This window comes from Tiliqua scincoides, chromosome 6 (genome assembly GCF_035046505.1).
Source record: "Tiliqua scincoides isolate rTilSci1 chromosome 6, rTilSci1.hap2, whole genome shotgun sequence".
In the NCBI taxonomy this organism is placed as follows: Eukaryota; Metazoa; Chordata; class Lepidosauria; order Squamata; family Scincidae; genus Tiliqua; species Tiliqua scincoides.
This window is the reverse complement of record NC_089826.1, coordinates 26010159-26030415: the sequence shown is the minus strand read 5'-3', so window position 1 is coordinate 26030415 and position 20257 is coordinate 26010159. Positions and strand designations below refer to the sequence as shown.

Genomic DNA, 20257 nt, shown 5'->3' with positions numbered 1-20257 from the left:
TAATCTGGAAAACGCGTCCCATGTGTCCTGAGCTGCGCGAGTCCTCGCTGATCTGGAAACCAGGGAGGTGCGGTGGGTGGGGAGGCAGGTGAGGCAGAGCCTCCCCATCGGAGTCCTTCCAAAAGCGCCGCCACAGCCACGTGAGGCGCTCAAGCACTCGCTGCCTCGCGTGGGTTCGAAGGACTCCGGTGGGGAGGCTCTGCCTCACCGCGCGTCCCTGCTGGCAACCCGCCCCTTCGTTCCGCCTGGGCACTTTCCCGGGGTGGCAGCAGCAGAGCGGCTAGCCAGGGGTTACCCCGGAGAGCGCAACCAGCCGCCCTCCTGCTCCCAGCTGCTGCCCTGGGAAAGTGACCAGGCGGAGCGACGGGGCGGGTTTCCAGCAGGGACGCGCGGTGGGCTGGGAGGCAAGTGAGGCAGAGCCTCCCCGCCAGAGTCCTTCGAACCCACGCGCAGTGGAGCGAAGCTGGGGGGCTGACAACCAGCGCCGCCTTGGCACGCTTCAGGGCGCAGGGAAGCGCCTGGGTGTGAGCGGACGGGGCGGGATGGGGCCCGGTGCGCTCTGCTGGAGCTGACGGTCCTCCCGGGGCGTCCGTCTCGTTGCAGGATGTTCGTGAAGCCGGAGAACCTGGAGCTGAAGGCCGAGGAGGAGCTGCTGCTGTCGCCGCCTGCGCCCGCCTCCTGCGCCTCGTCGGCGCTCACGCAGTTCTCCTCGGGCTCCGAAGGGGAGGACGACGAGGAAGAGGAGCCCGCGCACCCGCTCGCGCCCTCGGGGCCGACGGAGGAGGCGCCCGCAGACCCAGCGCCGCCGCCCCGCCGGCCCTCCAGGCGCCATGAGTCCTGCAAGCGGCGCTCCGTCCGGGCGCGCTGCGGCAGCGGCTCCAGGGCCACCAGGACGGCGGAGACGGCGCAGCGGCTGAAGAGGAGCCGGCGCCTGAAGGCCAACAACCGGGAGAGGAACCGCATGCACCACCTGAACGCGGCGCTGGACGCCCTGCGCGAGGTGCTGCCCACCTTCCCCGAGGACGCCAAGCTCACCAAGATCGAGACGCTGCGCTTCGCCCACAACTACATCTGGGCGCTCACCGAGACCCTCCGCCTGGCCGACCGCTGCGCCTTCTCCGACGCCGCGCTGGGCAGCCCCTCGCCCGCCTCCGCCTCCTCCTGGAGCTGCAGCGCCAGCCCCGCGCCCTCCGCCGCCTCCTCCGCCTGCGGCTGCGCCCTCTCGCCCTCCAGCCCCGGCGGCAGCTCCGCCTCCGAACTGGACTACTGGCAGCAGCCGCGGCCGTCGGAGAAGCCCCGCTACGCGCTGCCCGGGGAGCTGCTGTGACGCCCGTCCCGCCGTTCTCTTAGGGCCTGGGCGCCCGCCCGGGACATCCCGCAGCTGGCAACTGCGGCCTGCATCCCGCCCCTGAACTTCTCCCGGAGATGTGGATGTCTCTGGGTCTGCCCCCTGCCTCCCACCTGAGCCCTGCCTCCCGACATGGGTCTGCCATGCGTGGCATCTGCTGGCTTCCCATTGCCCGCCTGGAGGCGGTGGGAAGGTCGTCTGTCCAACCAAACTTTCTCTTCTACTCAGGGACTTGCGTGGCTGGGGAGGCAGGTGAGGCAGAGCCTCCCCACTGGAGTCCTTCAAAAAGCGGTGGGTGGGGAGGCAGGTGAGGCAGAGCCTCCCCACCAGAGTCCTTCAAAAAGCACGGCCACCTGGGGAGGTGCTTGAGCACAGTCGAAGGAGCACTTTTCACAGGACTCCGGTGGAGAGGCTCTTACCTCACCTGCCTCCCCACCCACCGCTTTTCGAAGGACCCTGGTGGGGAGGGTCTGCCTCTCCTGCCTCCCCACCCACCTCTGGTCCCTACTTCTGCTGTGCACTTTCCCACATTGGCCAGGCACAATATCTTGTGTCTGGTTTTGCTTTCTCTCTCCCTCTGGCATGCACCTCTTTTGCTCCCCTCTCCGCCTTATTTTACCATCTGTCTGCAGTGATTTATAGGGGAGTGGAAAGAGAAGAAAATACACACTTTGGGTTTGTTTGTTTGTTTGTTAGAAGATCAGGTTAGAAGTCGTGGTATGATTTGTAGGCTTTGTCATGACTGAATGCAAGCGTGGAAATTTAGGCTGAACTCTTTATTATAAAGGGGGGGTTGTAGAGGAGAGGAAGGGGGTGGTGGTTGGGGGGCTGAGCCAGGAAGGGACATTGCCAGGGCCTCATGCATTATTTATCTCGACCTTCCAGGGGACGGGGAACTCCTCCGTTCTTTCACCCGATTAGAATCATCAGCAGACTGTGAAAACCTCAGCAGACACGGAGCATTACTCCCAATCAGCCACACACGTGTTTGCCTCTATTTATTACAAAGGGAAAGATTTCATGGGGAAAAAAGAATATGTATTTTTTGTATATTTCACAGAGTTTATTCTAGTATGTATTTACAGTTGCAGAGCAAAGGGGTCATCCTTGAAATAAAATTAAAACTATATAAATAAAATATCTAATTTTCATAAGATCGACTGGTGGTTCTCATTGCCTTTATTCCTGAATCTAGCGGCTTTATTCAGTGGGTAGATGGGACTCGTTAGCCTGGGAAGGCAGCTCATCTGAGAGAAGGAAAACTCTGATCCCAAACCTCCACTGCCTTGTGGCTACATCCAGTTATGGAAAAGGCTTCAGGAGTCAACCTCGAGGCAAAATCCGGAGCCGGAGTCCCTGAGGCAGTTCATGGCTGAACACAGTCACGTTCTGGCAACTCCTGCGACGCTGCTGGAACCAACCGTATTGGCCTCTGCCTTTCCATTGGACCATTTCAGCGACGTGGAGAGGGGGGATTTGCTGCATGGGTAACAGCCTATCCTCCATACCTACTTTACCCAGGCTTCGCGCTCTGGAGAGGACACTCTGTTCCAGAACCACCATTCAGAGCGTGACACCATAGTCTTTCGAGACTGAAGGATGCCAACAACAGTATTCAGTGGGTCCTCCATATTAGGTTGAGACTAATTTCTAAATAACCGAGGGCCAAATCCTTTCCAACTTTCCAGGCCAATGAGGTGTACGTTGCATCCTGTGTTGGGAGGGTAGTTATGGAGGCCTCCACAAGGTAAGGGAACATTGCAGCTGTACCAGTGCTGGAAAGTTGGATAGGACAGGGCTCTCACACTCTAGCACAGCTATTTTCAACCACTGTGCTGTGGCACACTGGTGTGCCGCGAATGGTCTGCAGGTGTGCAGTGGGAGTATGGGGGAGGCTCGTATATTAGTAGGGCCATTGGGGAATGTGATCCCCTGGCTGGCAATGCAGTGTGCCTTGTCAATTGTCCAAAAAACAGATGGTGTGCCTTGACAATTTTAGTGCCTTCTCAGTGTGCCACAAGATGAAAAAGGTTGAAACTCCCTGCTCCTAGCAGATGTGTCAGGCAGACAACGCCAAGGTTGCACCATGTTTTTCACTTGAAACGGGGACCAACATGGAACTTCAACGTGAATTGGTTCAGGTTAATCTTGAATTTGTCCAGTTGGCTGGAGCAGAATACAAAGCAAAGCGTTTTTCCTTTTAAAAAAATCAATGGCAAAAATTTCCGCACTTTTATTTCAAAGGCACTGAGGTGCCTTCAAAATAAGATGGAGAAGAAGGCCTTTTCTGGAGCCTGCCAATGTACACTGTCTGGATTTCAGTTAATTTCTAGCGCTTGAAGAACTACTGAGGCACACATTCTATGCATAACCAATATGGTGATTATAGTGATCAGTGAAAGTGAGTAATGTCCAGCAGATCCTGTACACCCCCCCCCCCCCGCAATAAGCCATTTTACTGTTGAGGCGAGAAACAAGGGATCTCCAACACCCAATCCAAAACACCTTCAGACGTTCTGAATTGGGAGCCCTGTATTTCCCAGAAAAAGAAGAAGCAAGTGTCACACTGTACAGAGAAGCATATGTTCAGGTCATCGCCTTGTGAGAAGACTCTATCCAGTACTTAGCGTAATAGTTAACCCTGCGAGAAAGGTGGATGAAGACAGATAGGAGAAATCGGTATGAATTGGGGCTTGTGTGTCTGTGTACACACAAGTGTGAACCAGGCTTACTAGAGCTGATTTACACTTACGGGAATGCTTACTGGGAAAACGTTGGGGTGAAAGCGCTCACTTCCCAATCTATAGGCTGTGGTACCAGTGATTCACATGGGGTGGATGCAAAGTGCAGCTCAAGCCACAAGGAACCCGGGATTTCCATTCCTAAATGTAGATGGTGGAGTTTTCTACCGCTATTTACTAACAAGACTGCACTCCTGGACCCAAAGTGGTTGGCCTCTAAGGGCCCAATCCTATCCAATTTTCCAGTGCCAGTGCAACCATGCCAATGGGGCATGCACTGCACCCTGTTGTGGGGAGATAGTCACAGAGGCCTCCTCAAGGTAACATTTGTTCCCTTACCTCTGGGCTGCACTGCAGATGCACTGGGGCTGGAAAGTTGGCTAGGACTGGGCTCTGAGTGTCTAGTATGTGGTGATTGAAATGGTGGATTATTAAATCAGAGGGAAAGATCTCACTCTTGAGAATGTGTGAACTCAGCTTTGCGAGTTCAACAGACTTTTCGGGGGAAGCAAAGAACCAGAGTAGGAGGACTCTTGGACTGGTTCCCAGGCAGTAGGGATGTGCAGTGTGTGAGGAGGCTGGTGAGGCAGAGCCTCCCCACCAGAGTCCTTTGAAAAGCACCACCACCCTGTGAGGTGTGCAAACACTCACAACCCATGCTGTTCGAAGGACTTGGGGGGAAGCTCTGCCTCACCTGCCTCCCTACCCACCCTCCACCCACTGCACGTCCCTGCCAGGCGGAACCAATCAGAAACAGCATCAAGAGATCTCGTAGGGAAAAGAATGTAATCTTGAGGCTCCCTTCCTCCTGGCAGGTTTATCCCTGCTCAATGGGCCAAGTGAGACTGGGCAGAGTGATCAAGGGAGCCTTTTCCCAGCACACAAGTTCTGCCCAGCAGAGAAGCAGTACCCCTACCTGCACTGTAGGCAGCCAAACTGCCAGCACAGTTGTGCTTCAGCGCAGGGCTCTGTCCAACATGCAAGCCACACCAAAGAGAAACTGCACTCTGCATAGAGCCCTCTTAGCAATGAGAAAGGGTGGTATCAGTGCAGTGGCTTGGCTAGAGGAGGTGCAAAGTACTAAGTTTTGCAGGGAGCCTCAGCATGGCGTGCAAGTGGCCTCTTCCTCTCCTCTTTGGAGCCATTCCGGGCGGGGAGACCAAAATGGAGGCATGTTGTGGTGAGGCTTCCTGTAAGACTTACAGCTTTGCACCTCTTCTAGCTACTAACTACAGAATGTGCAAGTCTGAGTTTCACAGGTACACACATTGCTCTTGTGATTGCTGTGTTATGAATGAACAGTGATTGGATACTGTTTATGATGTCACCATAATAAGTGACCCAACTTCTTCAGCATGTGCCATTATCTAATCTCTAGTTTTTGTTGTTGCTTGAGTTTATTTGTGATTCTTCAGATATAGAATGGTCTCCAGATAACATTAGATGTTAAAATAACACCAGACATTTTTTTGAAAAGTTCAAAAAGGAAAATGATGTACTTCTATAACAGGATTAGTTTCATTCTTAAACTAAAATAAAATAAGCATGTAAACCAAAGCAGCTAACAACAGTATTGATAAAATAAAAATCCAAACCTTTACAAAAATGAAAGTATAGCCATAAACACAACAAGCAATTTATTCTAAACCTTGTTAACACCCACAGATAGCAGCAAAATATCTATATAGGCAATAAAAGCCAAGCCTAGATGTCTTCTTTTAAAAGCAGGTCTTTAACCTATTACCTGAAGGTGCCCAGCGTGGGGGCCCTGTACTTCTTTGGGCAGGGCATTCCACAAAGTAGACACTGCTACTCAGTAGGCCTTGCTCTATATGAGAAGACACCTCCCTTGCTTTCTCCGTCTATTATCTGAAGACAAGGAATTGTGCTTTTGCAATGGAAAGACAACTAGCAGAAGGACCATCTCTTACAGTCCAGTCCTATGGGCCTTTTACAACAGCGTAGCTCCTGATACAGGAGGTAGGTTCAGTAATGGTGCAAAAATCACACCACTGCAGTGGCAGCTCTGCACTTGGATTGCATGGACTCTGGTAAGTTGGTGGCAAAGAGGTGTGTCATGGGCAGGAAGGGGGAGGCAGGAAGAGTTTGGGGCAGTGAAAGGGAATGGCAAGGGCGAGGCTGGGAGGGGGAAAGAAGGGAGGGGTGCAGTGGCAGCAACTTGCACTAGGATCCTATCTCCTGTTTCACAGTCCATCCCACACCTTTCCTCTCCTTGGACTTATGCCAGCTCCATAGTTGGCATAAGTCCAAGGAGACCCAGGCTGCCACCCTATCCAATCTTATCTGGAAGTAAGCCCTTCTAACTATAATGGAGCTTATTTCTGAGTAGACATGCATAGGATTGTGCTCCAGTAGGCTGCAAGAAGGCCTACAAAGAAGTAAGCAAAAAAGTTTTTTTACTTTCTTCTTTTGTCTTAAGAACATAAGAACATAAGAGCAGCCCCACTGGATCAGGCCATAGGCCCATCTAGTCCAGCTTCCTGTATCTCACAGCGGCCCACCAAATGCCCCAGGGAGCACACCAGATAGCAAGAGACCTGCATCCTGGTGCCCTCCCTTGCACTGGCATTCTGACATAGCCCATTTCTAAAATCAGGAGGCTGCACATACACATCATGGCTTGTAACCCATAATGGATTTTTCTTCCAGAAACTTGTCCAATCCCCTTTTAAAGGCATCCAGGTCAGATGCCATCACCACATCCTGTGGCAAGAAGTTCCACAGACCAACCACACGCTGAGTAAAGAAATATTTTCTTTTGTCCGTCCTAACTCTCCCGACACTCAATTTTAGTGGATGTCCCCTGGTTCTGGTGTTATGTGAGAGTGTAAAGAGCATCTTTCTATCCAGTTTATCCTTCCCATGCATAATTTTGTATGTTTCAATCATGTCCCCCCTCAGGCATCTCTTTCCTAGGCTGAAGAGGCCCAAATGCTGTAGCCTTTCCTCATAAGGAAGGTGCCCCAGCCCAGTAATAATCTTAGTCACTCTCTTTTGCACCTTTTCCATTTCTACTATGTCCTTTTTGAGATGTGGTGACCAGAACTGGACGCAATACTCCAGGTGTGGCCTTACCATCGATTTGTATAACGGCATTATAATATTAGCCGTTTTGTTCTCAATACCTTTTCTAATGATCCCAAGCATAGAATTGGCCTCCTTTACTGCCACTGCACATTGGGTTGACACTTTCATCGACCTGTCCACCACCACCCCAAGATCTCTCTCCTGATCTGTCACAGACAGCTCAGAACCCATTAGCCTATATGTGAAGCTTTGATTTTTTGCCCCAATGTGCATGACTTTACACTTGCTTACATTGAAACGCATCTCCCATTTTGCTGCCCATTCTGCCAGTTTGGAGAAATCCTTCTGGAGCTTGTCACAATCACTTCTGGTCTTCACCACTTGGAAAAGTTTGGTGTCGTCTGCAAACTCTGCCACCTCACTGCTCAACCCTGTCTCCAGGTCATTTATGAAGAGATTGAAAAGCACCGGTCCCAGGACAGATTCTTGGGGCACACCACTTTTCACCTCTCTCCATTGTGAAAATTGCCCATTGACACCTCTCTGTTTCCTGGTCTTCAACCAGTTCTCAATCCATGAGAGGACCTGCCCTCTAATTCCCTGACTGTGGAGTTTTTTCAGTAGCCTTTGGTGAGGGACTGTGTCAGACGCCTTCTGAAAGTCCAGATATATAATGTCTACGGGTTCTTCCGCATCCACATGCCTGTTGACCTTTTCAAATAATTCTATAAGGCTTGTGAGGCAAGACTCACCCTTACAGAAGCCATACTGATTCTCTCTCAGCAAGGCCTGTTCGTCTATGTGTTTTGAGATGCCTTCTGGTAGCCCACCCACTACAGCATGCAGTGCAGCCTCTGTTGGCCTGGCTATGGCACAACAGGGAAAAGGTTTGGGCTGTTGGCTGAGTTTTGTAAGTCATAGGGTGCATACGCATGACCATTTATTTGTGCCTTCTTCCACACACTTGGTAAAACTCTCCATACATTTGGAAGGATGATTCAACAAAGATACTCCAGGAGGAGAGAGGCTACCCCAGGGTAGCTCAGATATTTGAACATGCTCCTGCTCTTTATGCAAACTTGAAGGAGAGCTTATAGTAATCAGAACTGGGTCCCCACCTATGGCATCCTTCATGAGCAGGGCTGGCCTTATCATGAAGCAGGTGCTTTTGGCAGTAGCTTGTGGACCAGTTCACTGCTGGTACATAGCCCCGTACTAACCAATGGATGGCCTGCAGAGGAAGGAAGCCAAAATGGGACTACACTGCTTTTCCTCAAATCCTTTCTTCCCTTTCTGTTAGGAAAAGGGAGAGATCTGAAAGAAGGAATTTGGGGTATGATTTAAATATAAAAAAGAGAAAGGGAGTGGGGGCTGATTGATGATCTGCTTTGAGCAGCAAAATGACTTGGGCTGGTTTGTGTAACCAGTCTGATTTCTTTCTCCGGGTCATACATCATCATCATCATCATCATCACCCTCCTCCTCCTCCTCTTTTTCCTCATATACCTATTACACACTAGGGTGTGTTTCCTTTGCAATGTAATGTCTGGGCACAATACCTGGACCTCATTAGTCAGCAGCCAATCCTTCAGCCACCATATCAATTCAGTAAAATGTGCAGCTCATGAATCTATATCCTCTGCATTGGATACCAGGAGCATGAAACCGGGTCCTTAAAGCTTGGCGCCGGAGACAAACAAAAAAGAAGGGAGAAAGATGTGTGAAAAGAGAATTAGTGAAATTAGGTTAGCCCGGTAACCCTCCTCCCGCACCTTTTCAGCCTTGGGCTAGAAGTGCTCTATGGCTGAATCTATTGTTTCCCACCCTGGCAGGGGGTTTATTGTGTGATAAATAATTCTCCCCCCCCCACCCTTTTAAAAGTGTGCATTTGCATAATCACTGCTTTGATGTAGGCAGCAATCTGAGTTTGAGACCCCCAAATCTTACCATTGGCCAGAAGGGACAAAACAAGAGCCAATCTTTCACAACCATGACAGTGTGTGGGGCTGGGTGTCAGGACCAGCTTTACACTCTGTGAATTTAAAAAAAAACACAAAAAAACCCAAACTATCCCTTTTAATGATTAAACTCTGGGAATAGTAAAGGGAGGTGAGGAGTGGGGGGTCGCTCTCTCTTTTTTGTTAGGAGCTTGCTAGGCTGATATGATCGTCTTCTTTAGTTTCACTCCCTGAAATGTGCTCTTAAAAGGGATCTAAAGTAGTTGCCCACATATCCCGCAAGATGCCAAGCTAGATCAGTTCATGAGTGAACTCACTAATTAAAGGTTTGGGATACAAATCCAGCACCATTAAGCACATTTAAGCCCCATGAAATCAATAAGATTTAAGCACTTTGACCTGTGTTTTTGTTTGTATCTTTTTTGGTGTGTGGGGGGTGGGGGGAGCTTTGTGACAGAAGTAGTGGCAATGGAACGTACATGACCCAAATCAGCATAGCACTGTAGACTGGGTCAATTCTTCCATAAGCTGTTACAGATGATATTCAACTGCAATCATACCCCAAGATACACCTGGTTACAAGAATTCAACCTTAAGAGAAGTTTTATTCAGTACCCCTATTTCAACTACAAAGCATTTCTTTGCATTTAAGAGAACTGATTTGGGTTTCGCACACCTTGTGAACAGGTGATGAGATCCACCATGCAGCCATCCTTGCAGTTATATAGTTGGCATGTGTTAAGTTCTCCTCTCAGAGTACTCTTGATTTGCTAATTTATAGCAGTGATAACCTCCTGCATTGAAGGTTGAAACATAACCATTGCGTTTCATGTGTATGTTTTGTTTGTGAGTGTAGTCTTAAGTGTATGGTGTTTAATAGCTATGAAAGAACTTAATGAGAGCAGGTAAGCAACCATATATAGAGTAATTAATGGCAAGAAAATGCCTTGTTAGGTTGTGTTATGATAACTAATGTTAACTATTGAAGTAATTGTGTCCATTTTAATATAGTGTTGCTTTAGCATAAATAGGTGTCAATTTAGGGGCTCAGGAATGCGTAGACGTTTTTCCAATTAAATTATGATAATTCATCCTACGAGGGTTTTCCAAGAATGAATTACCCTTGTAAGATGGGGAAAGACCATACTGTTATTAAATGCATAAGGAGATGCTATTAAAGATGGTGTTTTGTTTGAAACAGAATGCATGTTCTGCTGGCAAAAGCGTCAGGTGCCAGGTGGAAGTCCCTAGATCTTGGCATTTTTTTATGTGATGTTGTCATGTTTGCTGATGCTTCCGGAAAACGCAATGTGGCCACCAGTGCAGTTGCTGGTGGCTGGGTGTTCACCAGTCGTAAAGACACTGTCTGACAGTGGCAGGTAAAGTAGCCATGGGAAGGGCGGTGGGAGGGACTGGGGAAGAATGAGGTCATTTCTGGGTGGGAAGGGGGAAGGAACTAGGGGAAGGGAGGAAGTCAGAGAGGTGGATCTGGTGGCAGTAGGTCGTGTCAGATCTTTTCCCCTCTTTTGTAAACCTTCATGCCCTTATTCCTTCCTCAGACATATGCCTTCAAAATAGGTAGTGTATATTCAAGGAGACCCATAGGCCTACCCAGGAATTATATGAAGGTAAGTAAAAACAATTTTTATGTACTTCCACCCAGTAGCAGACCTCCCCAGTCTTGCACCCTGGGGCAAAGGTCTGTGATGGTTCCCCCCTGCAGGATGCCACCACCCCCCCCGCGTGCAAATTCACCCCCCCACACACACACACTTACCTGGAGTGCACGGAGCCTCGCTCAATTCCACTACGCTTTGGGGAAGTCTCCTGAAACTTCCCTGAGGCTTTAAATGGTACTTCTGGCAAACTGGAAGCACAGTTTCCAACCACGTTGGGAGACTACTGCGCGGTCCTAAAGTCGCACATGGCTCCACACCTGGGGCATTTTCCCCCCTTCATTCAATGGCAAGTTCATCACTGCTTCCACTTTGGCTTGAGCTCCTGTAGGATGGGAGGGAGATCCACAATTGTGGTGCTGCTACAGAGAAGATCTCCCCCCCCCTTTTTGCTGTCAACATAGCCTTAGCTAACAGTGGCCGACATTGGAAGGTCTCCCCGGAAGACCTCTGGGTATGGTTGGTTGGTTAGCAACCTTCAGTCTCGAAAGACTATGGTATAAGCCTACAGCACCCAGTATTCCCAGGCGGTCTCCCATCCAAGTACTAACCAGGCCTGACCCTGCTTAGCTTCCAAGATCAGACGAGATTGGACATGTGCAGGGTAACAGTTGCTAGATTGTCTCATATGGGGGGAAGTAGTCTTAAGCCTTGATGAACTTCAAAGGTCAAGATCAGCAACCAATTGCATCCAGAAACAAACTGACAGCCTGTGCAGCTGTGGTCCAGTACAGTCAAACTGCCACGCCTCCATGACTGCAGGGTCTACTACTTTCTGCACCATTTACTTTTCTGGATGGTGTGTAAGGTCAGTTCTACAGAGTGTGCATTACTATAATCCAGTCTTGATGTCACCTGTGCATGGACCACTGTGATCAGGTCTGATCAACTCTGTAGTTGGCATACCAGCCTAAGCTGGGCAAATGCCCCCCCCTGACCACCGCTGCCACCTAGTGGTCGAGGAGCAGTGAAGAATTCAGGAGGAGTCCCAGACTTATTGGGGTAATTATTCCATATTACCAACAGAAGAGTTAGGGCATAGAGATGGTGACTTGCCAAAGGTCAGGTTGTGGTTGAGGCACTTTGTGAAGAAGTGACTCTCCAGTTTGCAGCTTTCGCTCATACCACTAGGCAACACCAGAGTGGAGGAGAAAATGTTGGTTTTGTTACTGACTATGACCACAGTGACTGCAATACCACTGACAGCTGAGTGTGCTTAACTTTAATGGACTTCAGTGGGTCTTCAATATGCTTAGCCTTCTGCTGGACTGCAGTAGCCTGGCTAGAGGGGGTGCAAAGCACTACATTTTGCAGAGAGCCTCACTGCCACATGCAAGTGGCCCTTCCCCCTCAGGGCTATTCCAGGCTGCTAGAGCAGGTGAGACTCCCTGCAAACCATAAGTAACCTATAGGCTTTTAAAAATCATCTTGTTTTCCATGCTGAGCATGAGCTATGCTTTCCCCATGCTGGGAACATGGCCATTGCCCTCTGCAATATGTTGAAGTGATATCTGCTAGGGTCCTATAGTAGTCAACTGCTGACAGATTTGCGAAAGCATAGTAACTCCATCAACCCATTTTATATTGTGTTTGTCATACAAACTTATGGATCAAGGCAGTCCATATTGTAGGAAGTAATTTATAGTCAAAGCTACAATTATTTCTCTGCTGTAGAATCTCTACATTATTGAGTCTTATGTCCTTAAGCTTACACAGGTACCTTGTTTAATTTGTGATGTCTTGCTTATTCAGCCGTTTAGGAGTGGCAGTTTAGTGGCAGTTATTCAGCAGTTTAGGAGTGGCAGTATCCCCTGGGGTCTGGGGATAAGAATAGACCCTCAGTTTGGCTGTACTTGTCGTAAAAGGCGACTAAACAGCCACCGGGTAGATGGGACTCATCAGCCTGGGAAGGCAGCTCATCTGTGAGAAGGAAAACTCTGAACCCAAACCTCCACTGCCTTGTGGTTACATCCAGTTATGGAAAAGGCTTCAGGAGTCAACCTCGAGGCAAAATCCGGAGCCGGAGTCCCTGAGGCAGTTCATGGCTGAACACAGTCACGTTCTGGCAACTCCTGCGACGCCACTGGAACCAACCGTATTGGCCTCTGCCTTTCCATTGGACCATTTCAGCGACATGGAGAGGGGGGATTTGCTGCATGGGTAACAGCCTATCCTCCATACCTACTTTACCCAGGCTTCGCGCACTGGAGAGGACACTCTGTTCCAGAACCACCATTCAGAGCGTGACACCATAGTCTTCCGAGACTGAAAGATGCCAACAAGGATTGGCAGTTGCATTTGTGAACAAGTAGCACTGAAATGTTTTGCATTTAAGCTAACATCGGATACAAAAGTTTTATGTGAGATATTAGAGCTGTGATGGTCATTCATGCATGGTAGTGACCTCTTGATGATTCAATCAGCTTGATGTTGCATCTTCCACATAATATGTATGAACATGCACATGTGAATCAGTCCATAGCCAACGGGATTCTGTGTATCTCAGAATTCAGATTTGTGTATCCCATGTCTCTGTGAAGAATGATGTAATATGAAGCATAAGACCTTCCAAATGTTTAAAGAATTATCTCTGCAGGATTTGGGGAGGCTTTTTAACTGCAAAGCTAAAATCAGTTTTGTTTTATTATGAAACATATTACTGTCAGAATGCACATTTGGTTTGCAAATGTCCCTCTCCTGCCTTCTATCCCACATTAATGATATCATCAACATATATCTCAGATAGCATGAAATAGGCTCAGATGGATATGCTTCTTGACATCATGTGTGAAAGTGTTAGCAGCTTTTACAGATATGGAGGTTTTGTTGATGTCCCACAAGAATGTTGGTGGCGTCGGGTTCAGATGTGTGAATGGGAATATAAATGGACAACTGCCGGTTCAAAATATGTGAGGGGAAAAAACAGGTTTGCTTGTTTGCTTCCATAGTAGCGTTTTGCCATAAAAAGCCTAATTTCTCTCGACAAAGAAGTCATCCTCCTTGAAAACATGTTTATGATCCCTTTGTGTGTCCTGCTTTTGGTATAAAAGCTTCTTTGCACTGTCAAAGCTCAACGGGCAGTTCTATGTCTCTCATGGGGGTTTATTGCCCTCCTTGGCATAAGAATAGCATGGAGAAGCCAAACCTAGTGCCCCAGTGACAAAGGCCTAACCCCAAGGGTCTGCCTTTGCTTTCTTTGGAGTAATGCACACATCTCCCAGAATATCACCATAATTAGAAAGAGTGTTCCTGACACACAACCATAATTTGGCTGTGTAATCTTAAACAAAGATATTTTCCCCGCCCCCTTTAGGCAAATGTCTCACAACAAAGCCAGAAGCTGCATGGATTACTCTAGTTGTCGATCAGCTGTTCCTCCTTTGTCTTCTGTCACTGAGCACAATAGTCGCTTAAATGGAAGAAACCAGACAGCCGAGCCTCAGAGAAATGGCAACTGAGCCCCTTGACGTTTTGCACCCTTGGAAAGAAACACACAACAGCACTGAGGGACAAGAGGGAAGATCATTTCTCTGTTCACAGCTGCTTTCAGACTCAGCTGGCAGATTTTAGAAAACAACTTCAGACCTGAGCACAGGTGTTTCCAGTAACAGGTATTTTTGAAAACCTGATGAATTGGCACCAAGTAGTCTGAATTTGACATAGCTGTATTGATTAGAAATAGGTAGATTATTGACAAGTAAAAACTGTGTTTAATTATGAATGGTTACTTTGCTGTGACCAGAGGCATAGTTAATGATTATGTAGCCCAGTGCCGAGCTCAAAATGATACCCTGGAAGTGATATCTTGCCTGGGCATTTAAAAGAGTGAAAATGGGGGAAAATCTGCCTCCTCCCCCCCAGCAGCTCACCACCCACTTGCTCTGCTGCCTCCCCCCCCTATTAACACTTTATTGGTTCTCTGCTGTATCATAACAACACCTAATTGGCTCTCAGAACAATCAGTCCAGTTCTTGTTACATAATGCAGTTGTGTTTTATTTTCTATTTATTTTGGCTATAATTTTGATAGAACAGAGATTTTTTTTGACATGGTTTCTTTCACTGCATTCTGCATGTAGAATTTGTTACAGATGTATTTATGCCATCAAAGGTTTACTACTACTACACTGCATTCTGCATTAAGTTCCGCATTGAATGGTATAGAACATGATGGAATTATTCAAAAATACCCAGTTTTCAAATTTTGCCACTAGTGTCCAGCTCAGGTTGTTGCCCCCCCCCCCCCCGAAAACATATTGCCTGTGCCTTTGCTACCCCCTGCAGGCCCTTAGCTATGTCACTGGCTGTAACGTTTTGTGAACCTTGATTGGGGCCTGACAAGATGGCAGGGAAGGGAGAGTGTCCTGCTGGTTGGTGGCATGCTTATTTGACCGTAGCCTTGATTGAATTATACCATAGCCTTCTTGGTTGGCAACCTTCAGTCTCGAAAGACTATGGTATAGCACCCGGTATTCCCAGGCAGTCTCCCATCCAAGTACTAACAAGGCCTGACCCTGCTTAGCTTCCGAGATCAGACGAGATTGGGCATGTGGCTAGAATTATAATATTTCAGTGACTGCCAATAGTAACACAATCCCAGTGGTGTTATGTGACTCACCCCAACTTTAGCAATGTTTGACAATGGGATTAGATTTCATTGTTTCTTTTACTTAATCCCAGTTTGGAAATGCTGCAGAGAAAAACGTACTCTCAAAATTTTTCAGAGCAAGTTGGTCATGGGAAAAAGCCAGCCCATGTTGACTCCCAACTATTCCCAGTATATTGAGCTGGTCACATGTATCCACAGCAGCAGGCGTAAAGATTTGCTGGCAAACAGAGCTGACAACGTGGAATCATGGAAAGGACTTATAAGATCATCAAGTCCAACATCATCTGCCAGTGCAGATTGTCCACAACTGTAGCATCCCCCATAGGTGGATAACCAGCCTCTGCTTAAAGACCTTCAAAGATGGAGAGTCTGTCACCTTCCGAGGCAAACTTCCAGTGCTGAACACTTTGTACCATCAGGATGTTCTTCCTAATGTTTAATTGAAATTTCCCTTGTAATTTAAACCCATTTGTTCAGGTTCTAACTTCTGAAGCAACTGAAAAGAAATCTTCCCCTTCTTCCACATGGTGGCCCCATTTATAGTCTTCTTGTCTATGTCTTCTTGTCACTTCTTAACTGTCTCTTCTCCAAATAAAACATGTCCAACTCCTTCAACTGGGTCTCACAGGGCATGGTCTCCAGCCCCCTCAATATCCTAGTCATCTTCTGGTAGACCAGTTACAGTTTGTCAATCTCCCTCTTACAGTGTGCTGCCTAGAACTGAACACAATATTTTATCTGGTGTGCTCCCTGGGGCATTTGGTGGGCCGCTGTGAGATACAGGAAGCTGGACTAGATGGGCCTATGGCCTGATCCAGTGGGGCTGTTCTTATGTTCTTATGTTCTTAATATTCCAGGTAGGGTCTGACTAAAGCAGAATCGAGTGATGCCATTATTTCTTGGAATCTGGATACTGTACTTCTGTTGATGCATCCTAGAATAACATTTGCCTTCTTTGTTACCACATTACACTGCTGGCTCATGTTTAGTTTGTCATCTACTAAAACACCCAGGTCTTTTCAGATGTACTACTCCTCGGGCAAATATCCCCAATCTTATATGCATGCTATTGGTTTTTCTAATCAAAATGCAGAACCCTGGGACCATAATACAGGATCATGCTCATCCCCAGAACATGCTGAGTCAGGGGACACAATGCACCCAAACTGGACTCATATATAAACATAAATATACATCAATATTATAATTTTAAATAAATATAAATTTGTATAAATAATTGCAACTGGGTCTTCAAGCACAGAGATGGCAAGGAGCCCAAACCAAAGCTGGCAATGCTCGCAAGGCAGCATAAGACATCCCATTTCAGAGTCATATTCGGGAGGAAGAATTTTTACCTTAAATACAGTATATACTTCTCCCACCTCCACCTCCAGAGATGGTTGTTGCGAAAGGGATGCCTCCCTCAGGTGTCTGGATCCCCTTTACCCTGGAATTTGGAGGTAGAAGGGGGTAGCTGACTGAGCAGCAGGGACCCAATCCGGCCTCAGAGTTCAATGGTGGGAAGGGAGTTGCCTCAACCTTCTTGCTCCTTCTAGGCTTGGCCTAGTCTCACTCCCAGCTGAGCCACTACTGGGCAGCCCTCAGGTAGCCAGAGAAGTGGACACATGGCCAGGATCAGGATCCTGCTAGTACACCAGGAAGGATGAGGCAGCAAGATTGACAACACAAAGCCTTCTTTCCTGCTGAGCCTGTTCCTGCAGATAGAGTTGGACAGCTTCTTACATGGTGGTCCAATGCACCCAATGAATACTGGTCAATATTATGGCCTTGTGTAAAACTCACTACAGGTACTAATTCCTGTAGTAGCATATTGTGTAGCCTGACTCATATTACTAAGTGTACTACAGTGGGGCCATTATTTAATGACTTGCACATTCAAATTAGACTCAAAGCTCTGACCCACACATGCTAAAAGCTGTGGGAAATTAGATCTTGACCTGGGCATAGCTGCTTGATCATCTCTGACCACATCTACATGACAAACTTTTTTTCACTTTTTCGTACCACTTTGAAGGCCCTGGTTTTCCTGAAGAATCCAGGTAAATATAGTTCAGTTCATGGCTGAACACAGTCACGTTCTGGCAACTCCTGCGACGCCGCTGGAACCAACCGTATTGGCCTCTGCCTTTCTGTTGGACCATTTCAGCGACGTGGAGAGGGGGGATTTGCTGCATGGGTAACAGCCTATCCTTCATACCTACTTTAGCCAGGCTTCGCGCACTGGAGAGGACACTCTGTTCCAGAACCACCATTCAGAGCGTGACACCATAGTCTTCCGAGACTGAAGGATGCCAACAATAATCCTTCAGAGAAGGATTATTCAGAGAAGTTCAGAGAAGTGTTAAAAAAATCTCTGGTAGATTCTGTTATCCCAGCTCTACCCTATAGCCCTTCATAGATCAATGCCTCCAAGGATTCACTGGGAAGAGGGACTGACTGTTAAACCAAAAGGTTTGTGTCATGTTACAACTTTCAGTGCTGGCAGCTGAAACATGGTATATAAGACTTACATCCTCCACAAAAGCGATGCATAGTTGTGCAGCCAATGCTTGCTATGTAGCAACAGTCATTCTCCATTTGTTGGACATCACAGAAAATTATATAACATCCGCTACATTGAAGACATCCCAGTGTTCCTCTGGAAATTGTTTCTGCCTCTTCATGAAAACAGTGGACGGTTTGCTGCCGCACATGAAACTGAAGCATCATTTGAGGGTGTCGCAGGCCTTCTGTTTCACTCAACTGGAGTAATCAGATAAACTCAGCGTGAAGAAATAAAACAGAGCCAGAAGCAAGACTGACGGTTAAATGGAGGATAAGCCTGTGTTTTCCGGGCAAGTCTATAAGTGTTTATGGGGAAGATTTTGACTCTGAGGCAAGCGGCTTGGGGCAGCTGCAACTAAAAAACAATCGGGCTGTTGAAGAGCAGAAAGGAACTGTGTCCTCTAATCTTATTTTCGTAGGTATGAACAATATTGTAGGGAATTTGATGCTCTCTTTTGAATGGTGGATGCACCCAAATAATGCACTTTTGCTTGCAAGGACAGACTTTAAAATACTTCCGAGCAAATGCAAACTTTATTCCTTATTTCAGACTTGTAATTCTTCTATATAACTCCCAAGCAAGAAGTAGATTGGGAGTCTCTAAGGTATTTGAAGGAAATAGCAGAATGCTAATAGCAGAACGCACCCCAAAGGCTCATCTTGGCTGAAAGATGAATCTGATCTGGCTTTTCCCATGGACAGATATAAACCATGAATTTTGCCCAGGACTCATATGTTATTTAAAATGCCGGCTACACAACTCAGTGATGTGAAGTGCTCACATTATGGACCAAGCCTAACAAAGAGTGAAAGAAAGTTGGAAAAAGAGACTTCAAGATCTAGCACATTATTCTGGTTTGGTCGGCATGGTTTAATCCCTATCCAAACCATAATGGCCTTTCTTGATCTTAAAAAAGAAACCGATCTTGGAGGCTGCAGTTCTTCTGCAAGTTCACTTCTGCGTGCACACAAGTGGTGAGGGGATCTCAGTTGCTCATGTATATTCTTCTATCTGGATACAACACAAAGAAAACACTACTAGCATTTGTATAGTGCATTTGCAGTGTTCAACTCACTCCACACACATCATCTCACTCACCCCTGAAACAACTCTCTAAGTCAGTGATTTTCAACCTTTTTCATCTCATGGCACACTGACAAGGCACTAAAATGGTCAAGGCACACCACCAGGTTTCTGAAAATTGACAAGGCACACCATGCTGCCAGTGAGGGCTCGCATCTCCCATTGCCCTATTAATAAATGACCTTTCCCCAAATTCCTGTGGCACACCTGTGGACCATTCGCGGCACACCAATGTGCCATGGCACAGTGGTTGAAAATGGCTGCTCTAAGTATAGCATGGCTGAACTCAGGATCTTAGCCACTACACTTTTAAAAATTTGTTTTATTTATTTATTCATGTATCCCACTTTTCTGTCAAAACAAGCAAAACAGCTTCCAACATTTAAAAATATGCTTTAAAACCACAAAACAGTGAAATATGAGTGTCAGCAATAAAATCAAAACAACAATCCATAAATAAATACAGCAGCAGTTTATAACACCAAAATGACTGTAAAAAATCTCAGCAAATATAAAAAAAAACCCACTAAACTGGCCACACGCATACATGATAAGTAAAAGCTTGTTGACGCAAGAGAGTCTTTAAAAGACATCTAAAAATGCCCAAAGATGGAACCAGGCAGATCTCTAAAGAGAGGGAACAATCTTGCTACCTCCACTGAAGACATCCTGTCTTGTGTTTGCCAAAGACTGGGATTCTGATCCCAATCTTTGACATCAGATTGATTCAGATCAGAAACCTTTATTGGCATCACAGACAACAAATAAAAACAAGCAGAAAAGAAACAGCCAATAAAATAGCCTAAAAAAATCACACATCTTCCAATTCACATAGAGCTGCCCAAGACACACATAGTTCCCCCTACACAGTTTCTCAATGATCATAGCTCATATATTATATAAATCATGGAGATGTTTGCGCCTACTAAAAATCAGACAAAGATACTAGTAGTCATACAAATGCGTTCTTGATCTCTTCCTGCTAACAAGAAATGCACCATGTCCTGCCCCTCCCACCCTGAGGGGGTAACTATCTGATCTAAGTATTGTAGCTGCAAATCATTATATATAAGCAGCAAGTAAACATCATATGCGCTAGAGTCTCAACAGTACATTTATCATAAGGACATGATCTTCTGTTTATCTCCATCCCCGAGAATCTACCCCATAGGAGATTAGATGGAAATATATTGAACTTAGCTATGGTGAAGGCTTGACGTTCCTGGGGA

The 20257-nt window shown here is 47.0% G+C and overlaps 1 protein-coding gene and 1 pseudogene across 1 annotated transcript; one reads left to right on the top strand and one right to left on the bottom strand.

The window, feature by feature from the left end:
- The first annotated feature begins 604 nt into the window (after positions 1 to 604).
- On the top strand, positions 605 to 1327 carry NEUROG2 (neurogenin 2). Its single transcript, XM_066632343.1, has one exon. It carries the CDS (start codon positions 605 to 607, stop codon positions 1325 to 1327), a length of 723 nt encoding a protein of 240 aa, XP_066488440.1.
- Positions 1328 to 11273: 9946 nt separating this feature from the next.
- On the bottom strand, positions 11274 to 11390 carry LOC136656731 (5S ribosomal RNA; annotated as a pseudogene).
- Between the last annotated feature and the right edge of the window lie 8867 nt (positions 11391 to 20257).

Bases quoted from the DNA above. Each gene is read 5' to 3' on its own strand.
- NEUROG2 (XM_066632343.1), top strand. From the start codon at position 605: ATGTTCGTGAAGCCGGAGAACCTGGAGCTGAAGGCCGAGGAGGAGCTG.